The 24,931-nt window shown below is 47.1% G+C and overlaps 1 protein-coding gene and 1 long non-coding RNA gene across 2 annotated transcripts; both read left to right on the forward strand.

The window, feature by feature from the left end:
* Positions 1-4,641: 4,641 nt before the first annotated feature.
* Positions 4,642-7,354, forward strand: LOC135363971 (uncharacterized). The gene is made up of 2 exons (XR_010410416.1): positions 4,642-5,283; positions 6,943-7,354. It is a non-coding gene; the product is annotated as an uncharacterized LOC135363971 (long non-coding RNA).
* A 12,000-nt stretch (positions 7,355-19,354) lies between these two features.
* Positions 19,355-20,944, forward strand: GJA8 (gap junction protein alpha 8). The gene has a single exon (XM_045895352.3). The coding sequence runs from the start codon at positions 19,613-19,615 to the stop codon at positions 20,942-20,944; it is 1,332 nt and encodes a 443-aa protein (XP_045751308.1). The 5' UTR covers positions 19,355-19,612.
* Positions 20,945-24,931: the final 3,987 nt, after the last annotated feature.

Genomic DNA, 24,931 nt, shown 5'->3' on the forward strand with positions numbered 1-24,931 from the left:
CGATTTCCAACAAAAATGGATGATGAAGAGAGCCGGACCAATTTCTCTGCTCCAATACTTGACAGAACCATTTCTCAATCTATTCCCTTCCACCTCGGGGACCTTCCCCATTTACCATGTAGTGTTCAGAGAAGGAAGTTAGCCTCCTTCAAGAGAGAAAGCTCCAGCAGAAACAGTGGCCTAGGCTTTAGGCAGGAGCAAACTTGTGCCCATTCAGAAACTGACCATGAATCCAAACAAAGCATGGAGTAGGGCGTTGCTCCAACTTTTAGTTAGCACCTCATAGTTCTCCGAGGGCTTTCAAATTTCTAACCCTCTGGGAAGGCCAACTCTTCATTGTATGCATATTTCCCACTCTGTATGTCTGCTTCACTGAGACAATATTAATTCAAGAATTACTTATGTATATTATTTGTTCGATTCCCCTCTCCACGAGAATGGGGGCCATGTCTATCTAGTGCAGCATTGTCTTTCCAGCCCCTAGGTCAGCGCCTGGCACAGAGTTTGTCCTTGATAAATATTTCTTGAATAAAAGGAGGTTAGAGCACGCATAAGCCCATCACTCTCTAATAAAATACTTGTAACTGAGTTAACAGGTTAAGTTGAAAAATTAATCTACTGCCAAAACAAATACCATGACATTTCCCAAAGATCTTTTTGTGTAACCCAGGCCACCACTCCACCGATAATCAGCACAGGACTGCCGACACCCCTAGCTCTCGCTGCTAATGAATCATCATCCCGTTGAAGAAACCAGGAGAGGATTTTCTTCCCAATTCCATTCCATCAGTTTTACTTAAACAGTTGTCAGCCCTAATAGGTTATTTCTCCAGATTAATTCTTTTCACGTTTTTAGAAAGAGTGATGGCACGTTACCCTCATTCTGGTCTTTCTGTTCTTCAAGATTCTCCTCCAAGAAGATAGTGATACATTTTAGAGATTGTCTTATCACAGTGACCCAGGACCTAGAAAGCATCCTGAAATTTACAATATATATTTTGAAAATTTTAGGAAAATTTCAGATTTTTCTGCATGGCTCTTTCCTGATCCCCCCCCCCCCCGACACACACACACACACACACACACACAGTATTGTCTTTCTTTTTTTTCCTTAAAATTTTCTTGTTGGAGACTCTAAAAATAAATGAACAGTCAGGGAGGTGTGATGGAAGCCCTGAGCTGTGCTTTATTCCTGGCGTTACCCCAGATTCGCTGTAGCTGTGCCTAAGGCTGCCAACACGGTTGAATGACGTGTCAAACACACTGTCCATGACCTGCTCTGTCTGGCAGTGCCAAAAGCTGCTTTGATTAATTTTTATTTTTAAATGTAATTGGTGTGTGGGTGAAGTATGGAACCCCCCTTTGCACACTTGGTGAGGAGCACATCATCTGTCTCGATCACCTCTTTCTCCACTTGCAAAATTGGTATGCCAGTATAATCTTTCTCTCCACGTTGATATATAGTAGAAGAAAAACTATCCAGGACCATGGTCAAAAGGTGCCAAACAAGTACCGCCAAATGATCTGTTGTCTGCACTCCCTGCTTCATATCTTGCATTTCCAACAGGCTTCCCTCAACCATGTTCTGAGCCCATAGCCCGAGCATTTCCCAGCCGTACAAGCAATAAATACAGATTCATCGTAGTGTAAACTAAGTCAAATGAGCAAAGAATTCTCCTAAAACATTCATCACAGTACTCCAGAGCCAAATGCAGATCACCCTTGGATAATCCAGGCTTCAGCTCTGCAGGCAATGAGGGCTATGATCCCTTCTCGGGATCCTTACTATGTGCCAGGACCTGTTTTCAGGGCTCCATTTGCATTAGCTAGCCAATCCTAACAAATGGGTACTATTATTAAACTGCATTTTACATATAAGGCAACCGAGGCACAGAGAGATTAAATGATTTGCTCGCTATCACACAGCTAGTAAGTGGTAGAGTCCCAATTTGAGCCAGCTGGCTTAGCTACTACACTCTACTGCATTTCAAGATAAATGACAGTGACCATTTATGTGCCATCCGTTGGGCCAAGTACTTTACATGGAATATCTCATTAAATCCCCATTACACTCATCCCCATCTACAGATGATAAAGCTGAGATTTCAAAGAGTTAATTTGCCAAATATCACATAGCCAGTAAGTGGTAGGTTCAGAGCCAGCCTGTCTGGTTACAGAGTCTGAGAGCAAAGAAAATACTACACCATGTTGAGAAAGCCAGTGATGAACTCCAACTACAGAGTCTTCCATGCAAAGCCCCCTCATCCTTTAAAAGGACATGAAAATGTGCCTACTGCATCTAGTGGGCAGAGAAATTCCTCGGAAGTCTCCACTCTCTTGGGTTTGCGGACAGGCCAAGGAGAGCATGAATTGGAGAGTAGGAGCCTGGAGCCTCTGTGGTGCAGGCTGTCACAGTGGCTTATGATCAGCCTGCGGGCTTTTGGAGGGCAAGTGCAAGGTAGGCAGCTCACCCAAGAGGAGGCCCCCTCCCATACACCTTCTAGGGCCCCGGGAACTCCACCAACCCTGCCTCCAGCTACAGAGGCTTCCAGTAATGGTAGCAAACAGCTGGAGGAGCTAAATTCACATAATCCCAGCCATAACTCCTAGAATGGACTCTCCCTTACTCCAGTCAGAATGGCCCCAGAGCGCTGCTGTCTCCGGGGCCTCTAATCTCCAAGGTCAGAGACTGCCACCTGCTGAGGTTCTTTGCTTTGCCATCACATGAACCAACAGTACACAATATACTTTTGCCCTTTCATGACCAAATATTTCCCGGGTACATACAGTCAAATAGTGCAGGAGCAGAGGAAACAGGGCAGGCCTGGGAGAGGGCAGGGGGTATAGCAGAGAATCTTTTTTTTTTTTAAGATTTTATTTATTTATTTGAGAGAGAGAGAATGAGAGAGAGCAAGCACATGAGAGGGGGGAGGGTCAGAGGGAGAAGCAGACTCCCTGCCGAGCAGGGAGCCTGATGCGGGACTGGATCCAGGGACTCGATCCAGGGACTCCAGGATCATGACCTGAGCCGAAGGCAGTCGCTTAACCAACTGAGCCACCCAGGCGCCCTATAGCAGAGAATCTTGAGACTCTCAGGTCTGGCGGTTTGGGGAGCCATGAGAAATAGGGCAAATATTGCAGTGATGAAAGGAGCTAGTGAGTAGGAAAAGAAGAGGAGAGTGGGGGATACCCTCTGGGGCACCAGCTCACTAAACAGAGGGAGGGAGGGCAAGCAAATATGATCCCACGATAAACAGTCCCCCAAGTTAAGGCCAGGCTTTGTCCCTTTGCCTTCCCATCTTCTCAGCCACTCACATTTAAACTATGTCCTTCTATTCTGGTGTGATGAATAGAGTTCATCTACTCCAAGGCACACCTGAAATTGGCCTCTTTCTTGGCCCACAGTCTCTGAAGAAGTCCTAAAACAAACAAACCAACCAAAAAAAAAAAAAAAAAAAACCTGCGTGGAGCAAAAGAGAGACAGCATCGCCCCCTAGTGACGCAAGGACAATGTTGGTGGCGTTCTGGATGCTTTCCTGGACTGCCCAGGCAAAGGCACAATGCTGGAATGGAAATGATCTCCTAGAAACTCTGTTACATGACACTTTTTGTCAGATAGTGAGGTCCCCCAACATCATCACCTTGCCCCCAACCCTCCCCGCCAACTTCCCAACTCATGAGCCAGACCTGTCTGCAGGGCCTAGTTTAAAGACAGGTTGCCCCTGCAAGAAAACGTGTGGTTTGGTAAGTCAGCAGATTAGGGCCAAGGAGAAGGGAGCTCTGATGTCTTTGTTTCCATTTCAGTCCATTCTGCCAAGTTGAAGCAGACTGATTTTCATTTGTCTTAAATCCAAGAGAAAAAAAAAAAAAAACACTTAAACCAACACCATCACATATGTACCCCTAAGGAGTAATGAACAGCCTTTTTAGGCAAAGGAAGAAAGGCCCAGAGAATCATAGCCAAACCCAGGGTGCATGAAGAAGGCAGGAAAGAACTTTGTTGACTGAGTAAATGTCTGCGTCTTGAGCTCAAAAGCCAGGAGAGTAACCGGGAGCTCCAAGTGCCCAGGTCACTGCTGTCCCCATGGAGCGGCACGCCTGCTTTCCCCAGAGCCCTAGACAGACACACTCTTTCTTCTGCACTGTCTCTCTGGGACTATCTGAAGCTTTGCGCCCCCCTCCCCCCACCTCCCGCCCCCCATCACTCTCCTCCCATCACTCCCTCTGCCCCTGGTGGGAGGAGGGCAGCACGGCAGGGCGGGCAGGGCTCAGCCAGAGCAGCCCCTACCTCAGAGCGCGGAGCCTGCAGTCTAGACCCACCCGGGCCAACACAGACGCAGGGAGGGAGAGAGGCAAAAGGAGCCAGCCCGTTTCCATAGATACAGATTTCAGCTGCATTTTACGACAGCCATGCCCGGCTGCCTGGAGAGGCATTGTTTGGATGCTCAGAAGGAAAATGAAGTAAGAAACAATTTTTTAAAAAATTCCAAGTGGTTTTCCTCCCAGTTTTAGGTCAAGAGCCACGTCTGCCCTCTAGAGAGGTTCACACTGGGAGTTAAGAGAGGAAGGCATCCACCTCCCTGGAGCCCTGGGCTGGCTGAGCAAAGCAGGCTATGAGCTGCGTTTACCCCCTCCTAGGAATTCGGAGGCTTTAGAATTCCCCTCTCTGCTTTGTCAACACTCCTCTCTGTCCTTTGCTGGCTCTCACACTCAATGGGACTTGTCACCATCATGCCCCCCTGTGAGGTTTGGAGGGGGAAACTAACATGTGTCGGGGGCACATTGAAGCCCTGTGACTGTGGTAATGTCAGGAGGGCTAGATGTTTCTCCTCTGGGGCTCCCACACTCTCCATTTACATGGCCAGAGTCCCTTCCTGCCTGTGAGACTGGAAGCTGGCTTTGACCTATTTTGGCCGACTATCTGGAGAAAAGGGGCCTGGTGCCAGCGAAGAGGCTGGCCTCAGCAAGTCACATCGGCAGCACAACAGTTTCAGGAAATCCCAGCTTCCTCAGTAGCCAACAGACCTAAGGAAGTACAGGGGCCTGGGGCAGCAAGTCTTTGGCAAGTGGGCAGCCTCTTCCCAGTGTCACCCTGGAGGGTAGGATGGGGCATAAACTGGCCAGAGACGGAAGCTTCTTCAGTTCTGTATCACCTCACAGGTGTAAGCAAATAAAGACTCCAGTTTCAGGGGCTGGAGGTGCCATTCCACGGGAAAGGCTTGGGATGAGGCAACAGGAAGGCAACATCCTACCTCCGAAGTATGCCCTGGAGCACCTCGGCAGGTGAGTCTGCTGCTTAGGAAGCTGCCAGGGTGAGGGAGTGCGGCAATTCCATCTCTGTTTTTAGGGGGAAGGGAAATCTTCTAGTTTTTTTTGAAAACCTCATGCCCTACAGGTCCAGAGGCCAGAGGGTGACAACTCTGTGGTCAGCTTCTTGGTTCCCACACACAGTGCTGACTCAAGACTGATTCTTGTGTCTGCAATCACAAGGAACAAGAACTAGCTCCCTACATCCCGGGCCCTCTTCCTCTGCAGCCTTTTCCTCCTGGAACCATGTGGGCTGCTCCCTGAGCGTTTGCCCAGTTGAGAAAGGTCACCTTCATTAACCCAAGGAGCCCTGTCCTGTATACCCTTCTCAGAGACCTTTAGAAGAAAAAGAGGATCCGCTCTCAGAAGAGGAAGAAAACAGAGAAAGAGATTGTGTGTGTGTGTGTATGTGTGTGTGTTTAATTTCTGGCAAAGGTCATTTGTGTCGGGGACCTCGCATTTAGGTGCAGCCTAAGCAGCTCCAGACCCTCAATCCCAGGCCACTGAAGGTCACTGTCAAATTTATTCTTAGAAGCAGGCCGCTTCTGGGGCTTCTCTTACAGCTGCCATACAATCCCACCTCCGCTCCCCCTCCGCCCCCCCAACCCCGTGACCTTCATGGGAACTAATGCTGGAGCTTTGAGAGGACAGGGATCACCTTGGTTTCTAGTGAGTGGCTCAACCTGGAGCGTGGGAAGAACTCCCCTTATTCCTGGACTCAAACCATCCACTCCCCAAAACACTCACCTCCTTCTCCAACTTCTACATTTTCATCTCCTGCCATCCCATCTATCTGGAATGCCTTTCTCTGTGTTCATCACTCATTCATTTATTCATTCCACAAAAAGCCATTGAGTTCTCTCATTGTACTGGCCTTCCTAAAATAGATATGAGAACGACACATTCCCTGCATTCACAAATCTCAAAGACTAGCAGAGAAGAAAGATGCATGAGTGACCTCTTGAAATCTAACCTAAATGGGGTCAGAGAAGAATTCCTGAAGGAGGTAAAGCCCAAGCTGAGCCTTGATGGATGCGTCAGAGTTGGGGAGGGAGGTTCAAAGTAGAGGGGACTGCAGGGACAGAGGCACAGAGGCAAGAATCAGGGTGCTGTGTATAGGGAACTCAGTAGATTACAGTAGCTGAAGGACAAGAGCAAAGTGAGGAGTGGCAAGATATGGGCTGGAATAACAGGCAAGCCTCAGACAGCAGAGGACCCTATGTGATATGTTAAAGGCCCCAAGCTTCATTCTGTCCTGATTCTTGAGCCTTGTTTCCTGGAGTTTTGGGGGTCCTGTGGTGCCTGAGAGGCGGGACTAGGGACACATTGCCCTTGACATGAGTGACTTATTTTATACCCTCAATTCCAGAACAAGGTTGAACTTAAAATAAAAATGTTAAACAGTATCTCTGTATTTTAATAGCAAGCTACAGAAGGGTTTTAAGAAGGTGAAGGACATGATCAAATTTGTGTTTCAAAAAAACCACTCTGGCTTCTGGGCCCTACTTAACAACCATTCCTCAGAGCAGTCTGTTCCTTAAGAAAAGCTTTGGCAGTAACAAATGATTTACAGCAAAAATGAAAGCTTCTTTGTTATATCTGTAATCATCGTTGCTAAATATATTTCATTCATAGGGAAGAAAAAGAAGTGGGGATCCCCTTTCCCCTGCTTGGACTTCAGACAGAACCGTCTTAGCCAGCTGGCTGTGTTGATAACGCCATCTAGTGGTACAAGAGCAGCATGACCCCCAAAAGAAACCAAACTTGCTTCTGAAGAACAACTTTTCATCACGTGCATTTGTAAAATTCTGTATTCTCTTATTTAACCCTCAAAACAACTCAGCCAGGGGCGCCTGGGTGGCTCAGATGGTTAAGCGTCTGCCTTCGGCTCAGGTCCCTGGGATCGAGCCCCACATGGGGCTCCTGGCTCAGCAGGGAGCCTGCTTCTCCCTCTCCCTCTGCCTCTCTCCCTGCTCATGCTCTCTCTCTCTCTATCTATCTATCTCTGTGTATCAAATGAATAAATAAAATCTTTAAAAAAAAAAAACTCAGCCAGGCATGTCTCATTGTTTACCCATGTTATGATTCAGGAAACTGAGGAGTGGACAGAAAACACCCCTCAGTCTTCTTTGGATTGGGAACCGTGGTAGATGACACAGGAGATTGACTTCAAAGATGGAGAAACCAAAGTCCTTGGTTGGTGATGGAGATTAAACCATAGACTGAAGTTTTCCAGCTGCCAGAACCATATTCTTCCCGATAAATCTGATCAGAGTCAAGCCACTTACTTAAGTCAAAAAGAAACCACGTGGTAAAGGATTAAAAAAGGAGGCAGGCTTTTTTGGAATTTGGGGTAACTGGCCCAGACTGCAGCTATTTTATTTGCCACAAAGTAAAGGTTAAGGCAAAAAGAAAAAGAAAGAAATGTCCTCCCCATAAAAGGGTAGAAAATATGCCTGTGAAAAAGAAAATAATAGTTCCATGCTCTCTCTCCACCCACACGTGTTATCTGAATAGAAGTACAGATCAGGCATCCAAAACCATAAAGAAGCAAAACAAAAACACCTACAAGAAGCAAAATGACACAGCCCATCCCCAGGTTTGGTTTTCTGATTTGCAAATCAAATAGGCCCTGGAAAATGATGATGATGATGAAAATCTGTTGCCAAATGTCCCAAGACAATGAATGCAATTTACATAATTCCTTTATTATTAAAATTAAAAGGCCACTATAGCCAAAACTAGGAGGAGAATAGACAGGATTCATATTGCTCTGACAATTCAGTTTTTCAGGGATCCAGGCTTAAATGCTGAACTGAAACAGAATCTACCCTGGCAAATTTCTTTCCTAACTGGTCTTCTGAATTTTAATGAAATGTAGAAGCCTTAGCCAGGTACAAAGACGAGAAACTGCAAATTTTTTAATGACAGATTTGATTAGATAAAAATATAAATCCTCTTGTACAGCAAAACATACTAAGAGCAAAGTTACAAGTCATCGTATGAAAAAATTTTACAATACTTATGACAGAGAAATATTAACCATGGCCTATAAAAAGAGTTTACAAACCAAAAGGCAAATAACTGCCCCCCTAAAACGGACAAAGAATATGAGTGCGCGATCCAGAGAAAAAGAAATGCAAATGGCTCATAAATATATGAGTCATCCGATAATCAGAAAATTGCTAATTAAAATAAAGAATATCTCCTGCTCATCCTGTTGTCAAAAAGAAATGTAAAGAGGGACAATAGCCGGCGATGGTAAAACTAGATCACGAAGCTCCTGCTCCCACACTCTACTGAGCCTGTAGGTATGGTCGGGCGCAGTCTCTTTTGAGCGTAATTGGTGGTACTTACTGACTTTCAGGTCATGCCTGTTTTGAGCAATCTGTTCTACCTCCAAGGATACATCCTCCAAAACTATTCCTGCATTTGCCTCAAAATATGTACATAGAGATGTTTATCATTTTTTGAAAGTTTGTAGTAGCAAAACACATGGAAGCAACCTAATGTCCTTCAACAGAGAACAGACTGAACAAATTTACAGGATGTCCTTATGATGGAATATTATTTTTTTTTAAAGATTTTATTTATTACCAGCTGGCCAGTTAGCTCAGTTGGTTAGAGCGTGGTGCTGATAAAGATTTTATTTATTTGACAGAGAGAGACACAGCAAGAGAGAGGGAACACAAACAGGGGGAGTGGGAGAGGGAGAAGCAGGCTTCCTGCTGAGCAGGGAACCCCGATGTGGGGCTCGAACCCAGGACCCTGGGAGCATGACCTGAGGCGAAGGCAGACGCCTAACGACTGAGCCACCCAGGCGCCCCATGATGGAATATTATTGCAGACGATGTATACATATACAGCAAAGATACCGAGATATATTAGGCATATATTAATACGTATATATGAAGTGTATCTTTAAAAAGCAAAAAGCATCTGGAAGGACACACACCAAACTGTTAAGTGTGGTTTCAGTGACCAGGAGATGAGAAGAAGGTAAGCAGAGATCTTTACTCTTTATCCTGCGTTTGTCCCTATATTGTTCGATTCTTTTCATTGTGCAAGCATTCATGCTGTATGTACGTTTTTAAAAAATACACGGATATGTGCAAAGTGAATGCCTCTATTTAGAAAATATTTGCAGCTATGTGGATTTTTCAGGACAAAAAAAACCTTCTTTAAACACGCAAATGTTAACTGATTAGCACAAAGACCGGAGACCCCAAATGCTCTGAAAGGTCAGCACTGTAGAACTGAATCTCATAATTAAAGGCGACAGCATGGACAGCCAGAGCAAACATGGGCTTTGGAGTCAAGCAGATCTGGTTCCAGTCCTCGCCCTGCCCCTTTCTTTCTGTGACCGCGGGCAAATTACTTAACTTTGCTGAGTCTCAGTAAAATGGAGACAAATCGGCCCACCCTTCTGTGTAGGTACACGGCTGCCCACACCACGTATATACAAAATCTTTTTCTCGCCTTCTGACTTCTGATATTATATTAGTTGGTCTGTTTTCTGGATGGACCCAAAGACAGGTTCCCAGGGCCTCGTGGTGGAGGCTGGTGTCAGGAAGAGCAGTGGGGAGTAGGAGAGGGCTGTGATACAAACGTTTTGGGCACGGGGGCCAGCACGACCAATCCTAGTAGCCTGGGCTACCTCAAACAGCGGTTCTAAAATTTTAGCATGCACTAGAACTACCTGGAGGGCTTTTTAAAACTGTTTTCTGGTCTCCACCCTCAGGGTTTCTGCTTCAGTCGGTCTGGGGTAGGGCCCACACCCCTAACAAGTTCCCAGGCAATGCTACCTTCACTGACATGGGGAACCGCGGTTTGAGACCCACCAACTTACAGCATCAACCACTGCTCCCACCCCAGCAAATCTGAGGCTGCATCAGCCTCTTTCCCTCCCCCTCTTCTGGGATGTTCTCTCTGCACCTCCCCAGGCAGCTAGAATGTCAGGACACTCCCTAGTCCTGATCCAGCCAATGGCCGCTTTCTGCAGCCTGCACTCCTCTAACCAAGGTGCCAGGCAGCTGAGGAGAACCCAAGACTTTTAGCAGGGAGAGGGGAGGATTTGGGGTGGGGGGGGCATGCCAAGAGTCAGCCCTAGGCCTGGCCTGGGTCCTGCTTGCTCTGCGTGCTCAGCACAAGGACAGGAAGTGGGTCCCCTTCTGCCTAAGCAGATTGGGAAAGATAACTTTGTTAGCAGGAGAAGCCGGGGCCGAGGGGTCGTGCTCCATAGAATTGGCACAATCTGCTCTCATGCATGAGCTGCTCCGTTCAATAGAGTGCCCGGCCTTGTCCTGACAACCGTCTGTGCGGGAAATCCTCTCCGCAGTGAAAGTGACCCCTGTCCCCCGCTCCGGCCCACCCCTTGCCCCTCAGGGCACAGGAGCCCTTGAATCTCAGCCAAATGGCTGCGATAAAGAAGAATCTCTGGCTCACAACCAAATTGGCCAGGGAGGAGGGACAGAGAGGGCCGTGGCTCACCTCTGGGCCTCTCCAGGTGGCACAAACAAGAAAAAGCAAAGCATTGATCCCACCGCTGCTTAAGCAAAGAACCCTCAACCTCCTTCGGGGAGTAGCCAAACCTTCTTCCTAGTAGTGCTAATGGCAGTTACTACTTAGCAAGTGCTCACCGAATGTCAAGTACTAAACCCAGTTTATGCACACTGTTTTACTGAATCACGCTGACTCTATAAGGAGCTGCTGGTTCCCATTTTGCACAGGAGGAAACTGAGGAGGAAATGAGGAAAGTCACAGGAGCGAGGTCAGGCAGCTGACTCGGGGTGATGCTGAACCAAACTCACTCCAAAGCCTGGTGTTTCATTGCTTCTCTGTTCAGCTTCCGAAAAGACGGAGGCCCCGGTTCTAAAACCGGACGTGGGAATTGGGGCCTGGGAGACCAGAGCCCCCTCCACGTCTTCCCTCTCCTCTAGCAGATGGGCGTGAGGCATCTCTGCACACTCCGCGTGCTAGGCATCGCCTCAGGGCCTGGGCTTCATCCAAGTTCCTGCTCCCAGCCCAGTGCCAGGCCCACACTGACCACTTCGCAAAAGTGTGTGGCAGAAGAGAAGGGCAAAGTTGCACGTTGGAGGCTGGGTATCTCGTTTCTTGGTGTTGTCGCTGTTTTAAAGACGTGAAGGTGAACCAACCATCCATGGATGAGCAACCAGGAGACAAAAATTACATTTCCCAGCAGTTTTTGTCTACACCCACTGTTCCAGCCCGGCTGTTGCAAGACTTGGCCTGCCTTATTCTTCCCCCTACACCCGCACAGCTCCCTCCCTCACCCTCTTTAAAGTGGGCTCAACCTCCCCTTCTCAGTGAGGTCTGTGTGAGCACCACCTCTCCTCCACTGACTGTCCCAATCCCTGCCCCACAACAGACTTTTCCACTGGGCTGTAGCTCTTATCACCTCCTAACCTAGTCCCTGAGTTATTGTGTTTAATGAGAATCCGCTGCCTCCCCCACTAGACTATAAGCTCTGCTATGGCAGGGGATCTCTGTTTTACTTGCTGATGGATCCCAAACACCTCATGGGGTGGGAGCTCAGAAAATGCTTGTGAAATGAATCTCCAAACATTGCCCACGAAGTCAGAACCAGGCCTGGACATTCAGGGAAATAACCCAATTCACCCACAGCCCCTGGTCCTGGGTTTCTCACAGACTCATTCTCCCTTGCACACCCAAGCAGCTGGAAGAGAGAGATTCTGTGCCTCCTAATTCCAGTCATTGAGATTGACTGAGAACAGTCCCCTCAGGCCCCATACATCTGTCTGCCTGCCCTTCTACCCACGCTAGGGCTCACCTGGTTCTCCCTAAAGAGCCTGCTGCTGAGTGAGTCGATACCCCCTAAATGGAGGCATCCAGAGCCATGGAAATTGCCTGGGCCTCAGAGCTACACCACGACCTCAGGATGTCATTTCCACCCCGAACTGGCTTCCCCACCTATAAAATGAGAACTGAGGCCCCCAATTTCTTCTGCTCTTTTCCAATTCTGACATTTTCCCTATGGAAGGAAAGCATATTATGACCATAATCAAGGCCCACTTAGAAACAAGCCAACCCATGACCCTGGGGCACAGGACACAGCCAGACTCAGAAGGGGAGGAGGTCACAGTGAACATAACTAACAAGTAGACAGGGATTCACAGCATTGCATGGGTTATATCAGTGGCCTTTTCACAAAACAGGAAAGGCAGTCATTTTCAACTCTCTTCCATAGTTGAGAAAACCGAGACCCAGAGAGGCTGAGCAAACTGCTCACAAATAAAAAGTGAAAGGGCCACACCCAGAGCCAGGTCTTCCCACTGAAAATCCCATGATCGTCCCACACGTAACTGCTTCACTGCTTCCAAAACACACCCTGGTAAAAGAATGCCACTGTTAAATTATCCAAAACATCAGTGATCTAATAATCCATACTACAGAACATAAAAGTGGCATTTGCATTCGAATGTAGTTATGTCCCATGTTCTAGAGCTTTATTTACATCAAATAAAACAATAGAGCCACCACAAGAAGACTTCCCACTGAAAGACCTGAGAAACTGACTCTAATTGCTGGTTAGGATATCTCTTAACGACAGGTGAGCCTGGGATGAGCCTCTCTCCCACCTCTTTCAAAATGTTCCTCAATAGATAAGGGATTGAGTGCTTATGTTTTCAAAGACTGCAAACAGAAGATGTGACAACAAAAATAATTCAATCAATTGGGCACTATTAGCAGAGTGTCTTCAACACCCAGGGAGTAAATAAGCAAAGAAAGTACTAAATTACAAAGCTAGACCCGTCCAAATCTGAGAGACTATAGTTGGTCTGATGACATTCCTTATTTTTCCAGACTCGAACACATCCTCTACGACCATCTCTCACACTATGATGTCAGGAGATGGGACTGTTCTACCACATAAGTCAAGTTAGCCTGGGAAGCGCTGGAGGAGAGAAATTCATCTGAAGAGCAGTTTGTGGTTTCTGGAATATCTCAGAGAAAGCACAAGCTTCAGGAATCAACATTTACCAAATGCTCTCAAAAGAAACACTGATTAGGTTTCCTTCCCTCTGTCCTCTGACTTCTTGCCTCGTTGATATTCAGGAACAGCATTGGCCAGTTGTTTTTAACTGAGGGATTCTCTAGAAGGTTCTATCCCAATTAGACTACTCCTTCAAATTTGAAGTCTGAAAGAAATCAGAATTCTAAAGTAAATAAGGCTTGAGCTAGTGAACATTGTAATACAACTGGAATTTGAGACTCATACAATTTTGGTAGCATCCCCCTTCAAACTACCACCATCAAAATGCAATATGCCCATGACACCAGAAAGGGCAGGAAATGAGGGTAGAGAAGAGGCAAGCACTTAGATTCTTTTTTCCTGGTTTACTCTCATAGTTGTCTTCCATTCAGTAATCATATCTGCGTTGGTGGTATAGTGGTGAGCATAGCTGCCTTCCATTCAGTAATCATACAGTGTAGATTTCCTAGAACAATCCCAGTTTCAACTATTTTTGCTCCCCTGTTTCCACACATAAACTTATATAATAAAATGCCCCAGTTTGGGGTTTGGAAAAAGTGGTCAATACAACCATTTTTCATACCAGTGCATCAGTCAGTCCCAGACAATGGGAAGAGAGTGGGCCTCAGGGAGGCTGAGAGCATGTATTCATGCCCTCCAAGCTAGCTTCCCAAACATCATTCCTCATTAGGCCACACAGGTGTTTCATCCCGGAGCTTCTTAGTGACCCAAACCTCATACCCCCATTTTGCAGTTGGAGGCATGAGAGTCTAAAACTGTTAGCTGACGCTGTATAATCCCCTTGACTCTGCAGCTTCTCAAAAGTATTTGTAATTATGAGTAAAACAAGGTGGGGAATGTTATTATATTGACAAATGGCACCAGAATTCTTTGGAGTCTTAAGGCTCCTTTCAAAGAAAGAAACTTTGAGACACAAGAACAAACCCCCAATAGAGGATGGTAGATCAACTCTTGAAAAGGACCCACCACTCTTTTGGGGGGGGGGGGCATGTTTGGCACAGTCTGGGGGCAGGGGATGCATATAGGTGACCTCTTACTGTTCCTACATCCCGAGGATTCTCTAAGCTGATTATAAGGCACTGGGAAAATACCCCCAGGCTCAGGCCCTCTGGAGAGAAGCCAAAGGTTTTCTGCAGTAGAGGGCCAGGTCTGCTGCTAAAAGACACTTTTGGAGGCTACAGAAGCCCATCTAAGCTTTCCCACATCAGCTTTTCCCCACCCTCCTCCCCTCTGTGCCCAACACAGCTCTCCCATTCTCTCTCTCTCCTATTGTTTTCCAAACATCCCTCCCTTCATAAAAGCTGTCTGGCTGGGAGCTTAAAATATTGCTGGACAGTAAAACCTACCCATCAGGGCCAATCCAGTCATATCTGCTCAGTCGTGCAGCACAGTAGGGGCGGGATAGAGAAGTGGGAGGTGGGCTTTTAGGCGCCAAAGGAAAGAGCCCAAAGTTGCCATTTTGCTGCTGAGCATCAAGAGAGAAAGAGAGCACATATTTCTCCGGGGGACCCTACTCCTATTGGCAAGTTTTCCTTGGGTTATATTGGTTTGTAGCCTTCCCCCCTGCAACCCAGCTTCTTTTCCAGCCTAATCCAAGGGCCATATCCAGGTTTCTACAAAAGGAAAAACATTGTCACCAAGGTTCGGTCTTGGGTTGGGATGGCTGGACTTAGAGTCCAATTCTGAAAACCCTCTTGGAATTGGCCTGAGAGTTGGCAGAGGTTTGGAAGGGAAAAGACTGTACGAATGGTGGAGGGGGAGGGGAGGAGAGATGCCCAAATTCTAACTACAACTTGACTTTTTAAGGTTTTCTCATTTTTCAGAATGAATTAACATGCCTCCAGGAATCCCGAGGGACCTAAAACAAGTATTTGGTGTTTATGAAAGAGTTTTGCACTTTTTCCCTTGACCTCCGTGATAGGTGTAACAGTAATAACTACTGAGTGCTGTGGGTGTAGAGGAGGGTTCATGCTCTGCAGTTTCAATGTTGGAGCATTTCATGACGCACAAGAACAGGTCTAGCTAAAGACCACAAAAGTCTTCCTGGGAGCAGCCTTTGTTGGCTCTCTAGGAGAGCTGCTCTTTAAAGTGGCTGCTCTAGAAACATGAAAGGAGGCTCGTTTACACTCCCTCACCAACCGGAGTGGTAAGTGGCCATCTAATCCTTTGGGGAACTGGTTAACCCGGATGTAAGTGTGGTGTTCTGCCTCTTCGCAAGGCCAAGAGAAGACGATGCTATACTGGAAATGGCCCTGGGCTTAAGGTTGGAAGACCAGGGCTCACGTCCCTGCTCTGTCCTCGCTAGCTGAGACCCGTTGGCAGACTGACTCATTTAATCTCCCGGTCTGCCTTCCTATCTGTTAATGGAGGCTGAAAATGCCTGCTTCACTTGTTCTCAGTCACTCTGTGGACCTGTCGGTTCTGGTCCAAGAGGAAATTTCCAGCAGCCTGTAAAAATAATGTAGTAAGCAAAGCAGTAAATTTTTTACCAACGTAAATGTATTCAATTTAAAGGCCTTTAATTCTGAAATTATGTCTTTTCTGTGGTGTGAAACTTCCCCTTTTATGAAATGATAGTGAAAATCCCCCTTTTATGAAATGATGCAGTCATAATTAATGATTTAATACGTTTCTTATTTTTATGTCCTTGCTTGGCAAAATTAGGAGTTGGCAGCCCTGTGTTGGTCACCCTATTCTGCTGTTGTTATTTTACTAGTCTGTGAAGTCCAAGTCCGAGAACCACGGGCCTAATTCACAGGTTGTTATGAGGACTGAAATAAGATATGGAAAAGTATATCAGTCATAAATAGACAAGGGATACCCAAACATAAGGTGTCATTTTAATCATTACTTAAAACCAAATCCTCTGGTGGGACGTTCTGGGGGATGATGTGGTGGTGGAGGTTTGAACTTCATCGGTTTATTTTCTATCTGTAAAAGATCTGTTCCTCTTTAAAGAAGAGAAGAGAAATAGTCTTCCTTTGGTTTAGATTACTCCCTGTTCCAGTGGAAGTTTGTTCGGATATACTCTGATCTGACTTCCCTTAAGTATAATTTTCACATAGAAGTCAGGGACCCAAGGCACCTTCCCTTAGCACATCTAAAGCTTCTCTTCTTAAAAGTATAATTGGTCTGTTTCAACAGCATGGAATTGGAAAGATTTTGTCCTAAGTTAATTTCTCTCCTTCCATTATCATGAGAAACTTGTAATTAGACATTAAAACACACACACATACACACTCACACACACACACTCAATCCTAGCATTGCAGGGTAGGGTGTGGAAGGACACAGTCCTGTTTGGCTTTAGTTTGGAAATTACTGATGGGGCAGTCAGGAGGGTCTTTGTGTTTTATGAATATGTGTCACGACAGTCACATGTCAAGAATCATTGGCCTTCCAGTTTATTTATACAAAACAGTCCCTCAAAACAGCTCGTTTGGGATCAATTTACTACCCTTTTTTTGGTATTTAGTATTTCTTTGCAAGTTCTCAGTCTCCTCACTGCTAACTGCAGCAAAGAAGACTGGAGTTCCCTAGGCCTTAATTAATGCTGGTATTATATGCACTTAGAGATTGAGAATTTCAGATTTCAAATTATTGCTGCTAGTCCCATGCACTGGTATTTATAGAGAACCCACTTGGTGAAGGTCTTTGTTTTATGTCATGATGGTTCACAGAAGATGAAGGCAAAATGATCCCTGCCCTCCAAGAGCTTTTGATTCTCAAAGGGAGAAACAAGATTGATAGACATGCAGTCCTGAGAGTGTGTGCTCGCCGCACACATCCACGTAGGTACATGAGTGAAATACACACAGAAATCCCAAAGGACTAATACAGTACAATACAAGGAAGAGTGTCAAAACCGAGTTGATATATCAATGGGGATAAGCCATTAGCAACACCAGATGTAGAATACATTAAAGCCAGACTTGATCTTACGGGAATAAATTACATAAATTGTTGTTTTCACATGAATGTTATATTGAACCATGTGATAAGAAACTGGGGTTTTCCTGGCTCTGACACCAATAGGATTTATGCCTGGGCTGCTTACCCGATTGTGAGGTTTCCCATCTTCCCCCCCCTCCCCAAAGGTGATGGAAATGGCTGCCTCTCATTACAGGGCAAACACTAGATTTAACTGCACTTGGAGGAATGTTAAAAGCAGAAGTATAACTAGACACATGTGGTTGGGATTCTGAACAGCTGGTTCTGAGTAGAGGACCCTCTCCCACTCTCAGTCCCCCATTCCTACAAGGAACTCTTCCCAATGCTGGAGTCATGACTGGGGAGCCACGGACGCTCTCACCTTCCCAGGAGGAGAGAAACTGCTGTTGGATGCCCTACCTAATTGGGAGTTTCTGGGGCCCCAAGGGGAGCAACACCTTCTGCCCTTCAACAAAAAGCAGACAGTAGTTGTGCGTACCCTGAGAGCATAGGTTGGGCATTGCTCATGCCTGCAGTCATTGTCTGCTTCCACGTACTGTCTGGCCAGACTCCGAACCACAGGTTGGAAGGAGGCTTTAAGATGCCACTTTGTTTATCCTTTCCTAACGATGAAAAGCACGCCTAATTTAAGATATCACTTTTCATCACTCATTCAAGTGTTTAACAAATATCACTGTCATTAAAGTGGTGGGCATATTCCTTAGCCCCTGTGGGCTTCTGTAGGGTGAGACATGGCTGAAAGAAGCCCAGAGCGGCATCTCCAGCGTGGGCTCTTGCCCGGGTCTAAGAGCCACGATGAAGAAACACTGCAACTCCAGAAATGTTCAGGCTGGAGGAGCATCTGTCACAGGTTGAGGTGGAAGGGTTTTGTTTTTTTTTTTCTTTTTTTAAGTTTATTTAGTTATTTAAGAAATCTCTATACCCAACGTTGGACTTGAACCCACAACCCCAAGATCAAGAGTCCCACGCTTCTCAGACTGAGCCAGCCAGGTGCCCCAAGGTGGAAGTTTTGATCATAGTCCTTCATAGGTTAGTACAGGTTTGCACTGGGTGAATGTCCCAGTTTACACACATCACCCCCGTCAGTTCGATCCCATGTGCATTAGTCATTGCTGTTGCTAGGGGCATTATATGCTATCGTGTTTAATGGTATTTTTTTTTCCGACAAATTTTTAGCTCTATTAAAGTAGCCACATGTTACAGACCCTAAAGCCTTTTCATTCTGTGGGACACTAAAAGTGTCTCAGTAGACCTTCCTTACCCGGTAACATGATTCCTCCCTGAAGCACTCTCCCCATTCTTTGGATTTAAAAGAGTAATAATAATAATATAAAAAAGATAGTGCTCTCCATTTGTGAAGCTGTTAAGAATGGTTTCCAGATGTCAACCTAGAGAAGAAAAAACATAAATTAAGAGTCCAAGAGTTGCAGAATTGTGTAGTTCTGATTGAAAGCTGTGTATCTCCAGGGTGTAGTGGAAAGAACTCAGCCTTTGGGACCAGGCAGACAAAACTGCTGCTATTTAACTGTCTGATCTCAGTTTGTTTAACCTCTCTGAACTTCAGTTTTCTCATGTGTTCAAACCAAATTGGTTAAACACTTTTTGAGCTTTCGCTAGGTGCGGGGCTCTGTGACAGGCACTGAGTATGCAGCAGTAAACGAAACAGGCATGGCCCATAGCCTTATGAAGACTACAGTCTAGTAGGATCAAATTAAATGAAATAATGGAATGTCAAAAGTCTGTCACAAAGTACATGTTCAAAAAACGTTTCTTTCCTTCCACTTCCCTCCAAACACATCATTATACATTTCAACACAGTCAAAGGAAGATGGCTACAGGCAGTTTCACACATCCAAGAATTCTGTTGGGGGCCCAGACACCCACAGTAGAGGGTTTTCTTCAGCATTATGCCTCTTGAAGCTTAGTTTAGCTTGTGGTCTTGACTTAAAGCCGTGTAACCATGGGTTTCTATCTACGGTCAACAATGAACCCTGATTTGGGGTGGAATTCAAGGAATTATACACGTATTGCCTCATTTATACTTTCCGACCACGACTGGCACAGTGACTGAGAACAGGTATTAGCATTAAACCCATTTTGCAGATGAGGAAACGAATGGAAGCAGATTCTTCATGCCGCCCTTGTCCCCTCATCCTAGCCCGCACAGACGAAGCACTCGATGGGTGCTGTTTACATACTGGCGGTTCCAGGAATTCAGAAAGGAGAGAGGTACCCCGAGCGTTAGCAGAGAGAGACTGACTGGGGATTGCACCGTGGCCGCTCAGCTCTTGCCTTCTCCCTCCTCCAGGTGGGTGAGAAATGGGTGACTGGAGCTTCCTGGGGAACATCTTGGAGGAGGTGAATGAGCACTCCACGGTCATCGGCAGAGTGTGGCTCACTGTGCTGTTCATCTTCCGGATCCTCATCCTGGGCACGGCGGCGGAGTTCGTGTGGGGGGACGAGCAGTCGGACTTCGTGTGCAACACGCAGCAGCCTGGTTGCGAGAACGTCTGCTACGACGAGGCCTTCCCCATCTCGCACATCCGCCTCTGGGTGCTGCAGATCATCTTCGTGTCCACGCCGTCGCTGGTGTACGTGGGCCACGCCGTGCACCACGTCCGCATGGAGGAGAAGCGCAAGGAGCGCATGGCCGAGGAGCTGTGCCAGCAGGCGGCGGGCGACGGTGGCGACAGGGACAGGGTGACGCCGGCCGCGGAGCAGGGCAGCATCAAGAAGGGCAGCGACAGCCACAAAGGCACCAAGAAGTTCCGGCTGGAGGGGACCCTGCTGAGGACCTACATCTGCCACATCATCTTCAAGACCCTCTTCGAGGTGGGCTTCATCGTGGGCCACTACTTCCTGTACGGCTTCCGGATCCTGCCCCTGTATCGCTGCAGCAGGTGGCCCTGCCCCAACGTGGTGGACTGCTTCGTGTCGCGGCCCACGGAGAAAACCATCTTCATCCTGTTCATGTTGTCTGTGGCCTCTGTGTCCCTCTTCCTCAACATTCTGGAGATGAGTCACCTGGGCCTGAAGAGAATCCGGTCTGCCTTCAAGAGGCCCGCGGAGCAGCCCCTGGGGGAGATCCCCGAGAAGTCCCTCCACTCCATTGCCGTCTCCTCCATCCAGAAGGCCAAGGGCTACCAGCTGCTGGAAGAAGAGAAAATCGTGTCGCACTATTTCCCTTTGACTGAGGTCGGAATGGTGGAGACCAGCCCACTTTCTGCCAAGCCTTTCAGTCAGTTCGAGGAGAAGGCGGGCACGGGGCCCCTAGGGGACCTGTCCCGAGCTTACCAAGAGACACTGCCTTCCTACGCTCAGGTGGGAGCCCAGGAAGGGGGGGGGCAGGAGCCGCCGGTGGAGGAGGGGGCGGAACCAGAGGCGGGAGACAAGAGGCAGGAGGAGGCCGAGAGAGTGAGCACTGAGGGGCAGGAGACCATGACAGTGCTGGAGGGGGAGAAAGCGGAGACTCCCGAGGTGGGGAACGGGGGTGAGAAGGAAGAGCTGCAGGCTGAGACGGTATCAAAGCAAGGGCTGCCGGCGGAGAAGTCGCCTTCACTGGGTCCAGACCTGACCAGGGATGACACCAGACCGCTGAGCAGGCTGAGCAAAGCCAGCAGCCGGGCCAGGTCAGACGATCTAACCGTATGAAGTGGGGCCAAAGAAAGAAAGAAAAGGAGACACCCGAGCTAACATAGGGCAAGACAAAAACGTAAAGATGCCACCATGATTTGAGTCTTCTGTGCCTCCCCTCACACCCACCCCTGGTTGGACAGGTGCTGCAGGGGCACAGTACTTGCTGTACAACTAGGAAACCACATTTCCCGTATGAAAGGGCCACCAAGATAAACCCATTGTCCCATCGAAGTTCCCAGTCTCGAATGACTGCCCTGCCCCTCTGCCCCAACTACAATGGGGAGCTCTGCTTTCATCCCCATTTCTCCATAGAAATCCCTCCAATCAGAACTGTGGTTGCCTCGTAGCTTTTTGCCAGTCATGACTCAAGCTCACTAGCTCAGCCAGATTTTCATTACCCCAGCACTTCCCCAGCAGACACCACATGACCATGTATCAGGGGGCCCACGCTCAGATCCTACAGGATGCAGGCAGGTGCTTCCAACCAGTGGGGTGGGCCTGTTCTAATGCCATGGGACGTCTAGGATTGTGAAGATTGGGGGGCAGAGGGCGGCTGCTGCTCAGGACCAGGCCCTGATTACTGGGCAGTGGTACCTGACCATCTGATTTTTCCAGAGAAGCCAGAAGTCCAAAGTTTTCAGTGAAATTTTTAATATTGCCAACCAAATTTTAAAGATGCCATGTGGGCCAAACAAAATGTGTGCAAGCCAAATTTAACCTATGAGGCACCGATTGGCAATGTCAGCCTACACTAGTGAGCCCAGCTTTCCTGTGGAATTGATCATATTATTTATGGTCTCAACTTGTGTCTATGGGTCCCAAATCTCATTTCACCATGTTGGAGTGTTTGGTTAAAATCATCAGTCCAGGAGATACCCAGTATTCTCACTGACCTTTCTTTGGGGTCACTGTAGCCCCTGGGTTCTAATTCAATTATATCCCTTGAATTGGTGGGGATTCTGCCCTGGGCACCATCAGAGAACGGGAGCAAGACTCCCACCCTCTCCCTTAATTGAAAGGGCCTCGAGGTCTGGTCACAGTTTTCTTCCCTGAAGAAAGAAGATCCCCTTCTTTCCTCTCCTCTTCCAATATCAGTGCTCACCCTGAAATCCACATCCCCTTTCATCAGGGGCTGGGAGCAAGCCAGTCTGAGCCAGCAGATGACCTGCCCACTGGCCTGTCTTGAGGAGAGTCAGCTCTCAGGCCTTGCTGAGACACAAGATGTGGACAAAAAGGACCATCACAGTGGTACTAAGGAGAGCCTCTCATAAAGTGGGAGCTCAAACAGCCAGAATCCCAAAGTCTAGTCCCAGACCAGGCCTCATCCCTGGAAGGGACAGAGACTAAAGGGAACAAGAGGGAACTCGAAGTTCTCTGACCCTTTACCCTCACAACCAATACTCCTCAAACATAGAGTCCAGTCCAGGGAAATCCTCAAGTACAAGTACACATTTCACACAGGGAGCAATTTTTACCTGGAGCCAATAAAGTCCCAGAGCTGAGGGACAAAGTGATAGCCAAGATGGTTGATCTAAACCAAAGCTATGCTTCATGGGCTGAAGTGCCAAGGCTATAGAAGGAGGGATAGATACCAAGATGACATGGCAGAGATCTGGACAAGGGACCACCAGGGAACCCAAAAGAAGTACCCAGAAAACTGCCTTAATGCTATCTTTCCCCCAGCCAGCATCATCCCAAAGCATGCAAATCCCTTGTGCTGCCCTCTCTGGTTATCACCTTCCTTTTACGATATTCATTCTAGATATGCTTTTCCAGAGCAAAGCCTCCTCCAAAACTATTCCTCCCCATGTGACAACATTCCCATTCCTTAGCGCCCCATTCTAAAACAAAGTGGTCTAAAAATTCAATTCATCCTAAGGTATGATTGTTTGATCATTACTCCGGGAAATTTCACATTTTAAAAGACAGCCTAAAATATATTTTACCTAGGTCAATCCAAAATGACCAACTTTCAATGAAAGAACATATCAGGCAGTGGATAGTTGAATAGAAGAGGTATATTTAACTCAAAGACATGTGACTTTCTGGCTATGGCTTGAATCTGCCCCTTGACAGCAACACTGTTCCACCCAGACCTCCCATCTGGGGAGACGAGTAGCACGGTCCCGGGCCTGAGAACCTGAGAGACTGTGTCACGGGCCTCATCCCAATGGCCACACTGTTACTCCTACAGTTTTATTCCCAAAGACTCATTTTAAGAAGATATAAACTCAGAGCCTGAGAAGAGCTTGATCGTCACCAGAACGGAGTGTCTGTCGCAACTAGGACCTAATCCGAAAGAGAAAAAGAAAAGAGAAGGGCACCCTGCTCTGGACGAAAGCGGCTTGGTGCTGTTTGGAAGTGGTTGCAGGGGCCTAGGGGAAGGCTGCTGGTCTCCTTGTCTCGGCGAGGACAGAAGCCTGTGAGTGCGTGTATCTCCTCGGATGGAGCAGCATCCTGCCTCACTGTCTGTACCTACCCCGCCACCATGGAAGTTGCCATTTTCCCTCTTAGTCTTCCCAATAAAAAAGGAAGACTACCTGGGGATAAATAGACACGGGCATCAAGGGACCAGGACACTTTTTTTTCTATTTCTGCCATTTAGTAGCTGTGTTATTTTCATCCCTTAACTTCTCTGTATCTTGGTTTTCTGTCTACAAACTCGAGATGGTATTCGCCACCAACCTACCTCCAGGGGTATCGTAAGGAGTAATGAGTTGGCTGCCAAGTCTGGAGCCTGCCGAGTGTTGCCACTCCCTGAAAGATTCCTCTAGCAGCAGGGAGACTGGGAAGAAAGGGAGGTGGGTGGTTTCCATCCCACCCTCTCAACCTGCCTTGCAGTTACCTAGTGAGAGTTTTTCAATATGGAATAGACACTCTGGAGATCAGTTTTCTCAGAGAAGACTCAAAATAGAATCTGGACCCCATATGTTTAGTAGGAACCTGAGGCTCTTTGACCTTGAGAAATGACTGGGGGACAGATTGGCAATTATTTGCATCCTCTGGAAAAATGTCCCAGGTTCCATTCACAGGCAGCTGTGTGTCCGTTGAGGCCCTTACCCTATACAGCTAGATCCCTCAGTATCTGTTTTGAGGCAAATAATTATGACTGACTCAGGATTATACCTGCCCCTCCCCCCCCCCCCCCCCCCCCCGGGCTCCATTAGGTCCAGCTTTAAATCCTACTCCTAGTCCTTCCCTTGTTAGATGAACACCCTTAGGGCATATAGATCTACCAATAAAAAGAAGCGATGGACAGCTGGGTATCCAAAGTGCAGCTCCCTCCAGAGGAAAAGGGCCAATCACTTAATAGCAGTTATAACACCTCCATCAGGGGAGATCTGTGACCAGGAGGGACAGAGTTACTCACAGTTGTTAAAAACTTCAAACCTGGCACTGTAATCCCTAGGCCTAGCATTTGGGGCATTATAAAAAGGCCTATCTGCTTTTCACCATGACTATGTCACTTGCCACACAGGTGACACATCCAACACAGAATTAGACAAATGCTCCTAAAGGTCACTGTCACCTGGGGATAAGATTTTCCCACAAAAAAACAATGAAGTTCAAGTCGGAAGCCTTGGCTGCCCCTTGTTGACTCTCAGGACCCCACGATATCACTTACCTGCTCCATATGACAATTTTCCCTCGGTGAATTGGGGGTAACAAATTTTGCCCCTCCTTCACAAGACAGAACAATGAATTGATATCCAGGGAACACTGAGTGTACTAGAAGTAATCAGTGGGTGTTTTTAAAAACTCACTAATTTGGAAACAAAAGGAAAGGGAGGAAGGCCTTATCCAAATTTGTGAGAAGTCCTTACTGTAAAATATATACTGAAGCAATTACAGCCACCACTTTCAAATACTGCACAGATTGTTGACTAAGATCCTGACAAAAAGTGAGCTAATATGTAAAGGGAAGGAAGTAAATGAGGGGCAGAAATGGTCAATATTTCTGTAGTCCTGAATTCCTAAGAATGGCACTATGAAAAAAGCACA

Source organism: Mirounga angustirostris, unplaced genomic scaffold (genome assembly GCF_029215605.1).
Source record: "Mirounga angustirostris isolate CCGP_5_RB_7025 unplaced genomic scaffold, mMirAng1.0.hap1 SCAF_4, whole genome shotgun sequence".
In the NCBI taxonomy this organism is placed as follows: Eukaryota; Metazoa; Chordata; class Mammalia; order Carnivora; family Phocidae; genus Mirounga; species Mirounga angustirostris.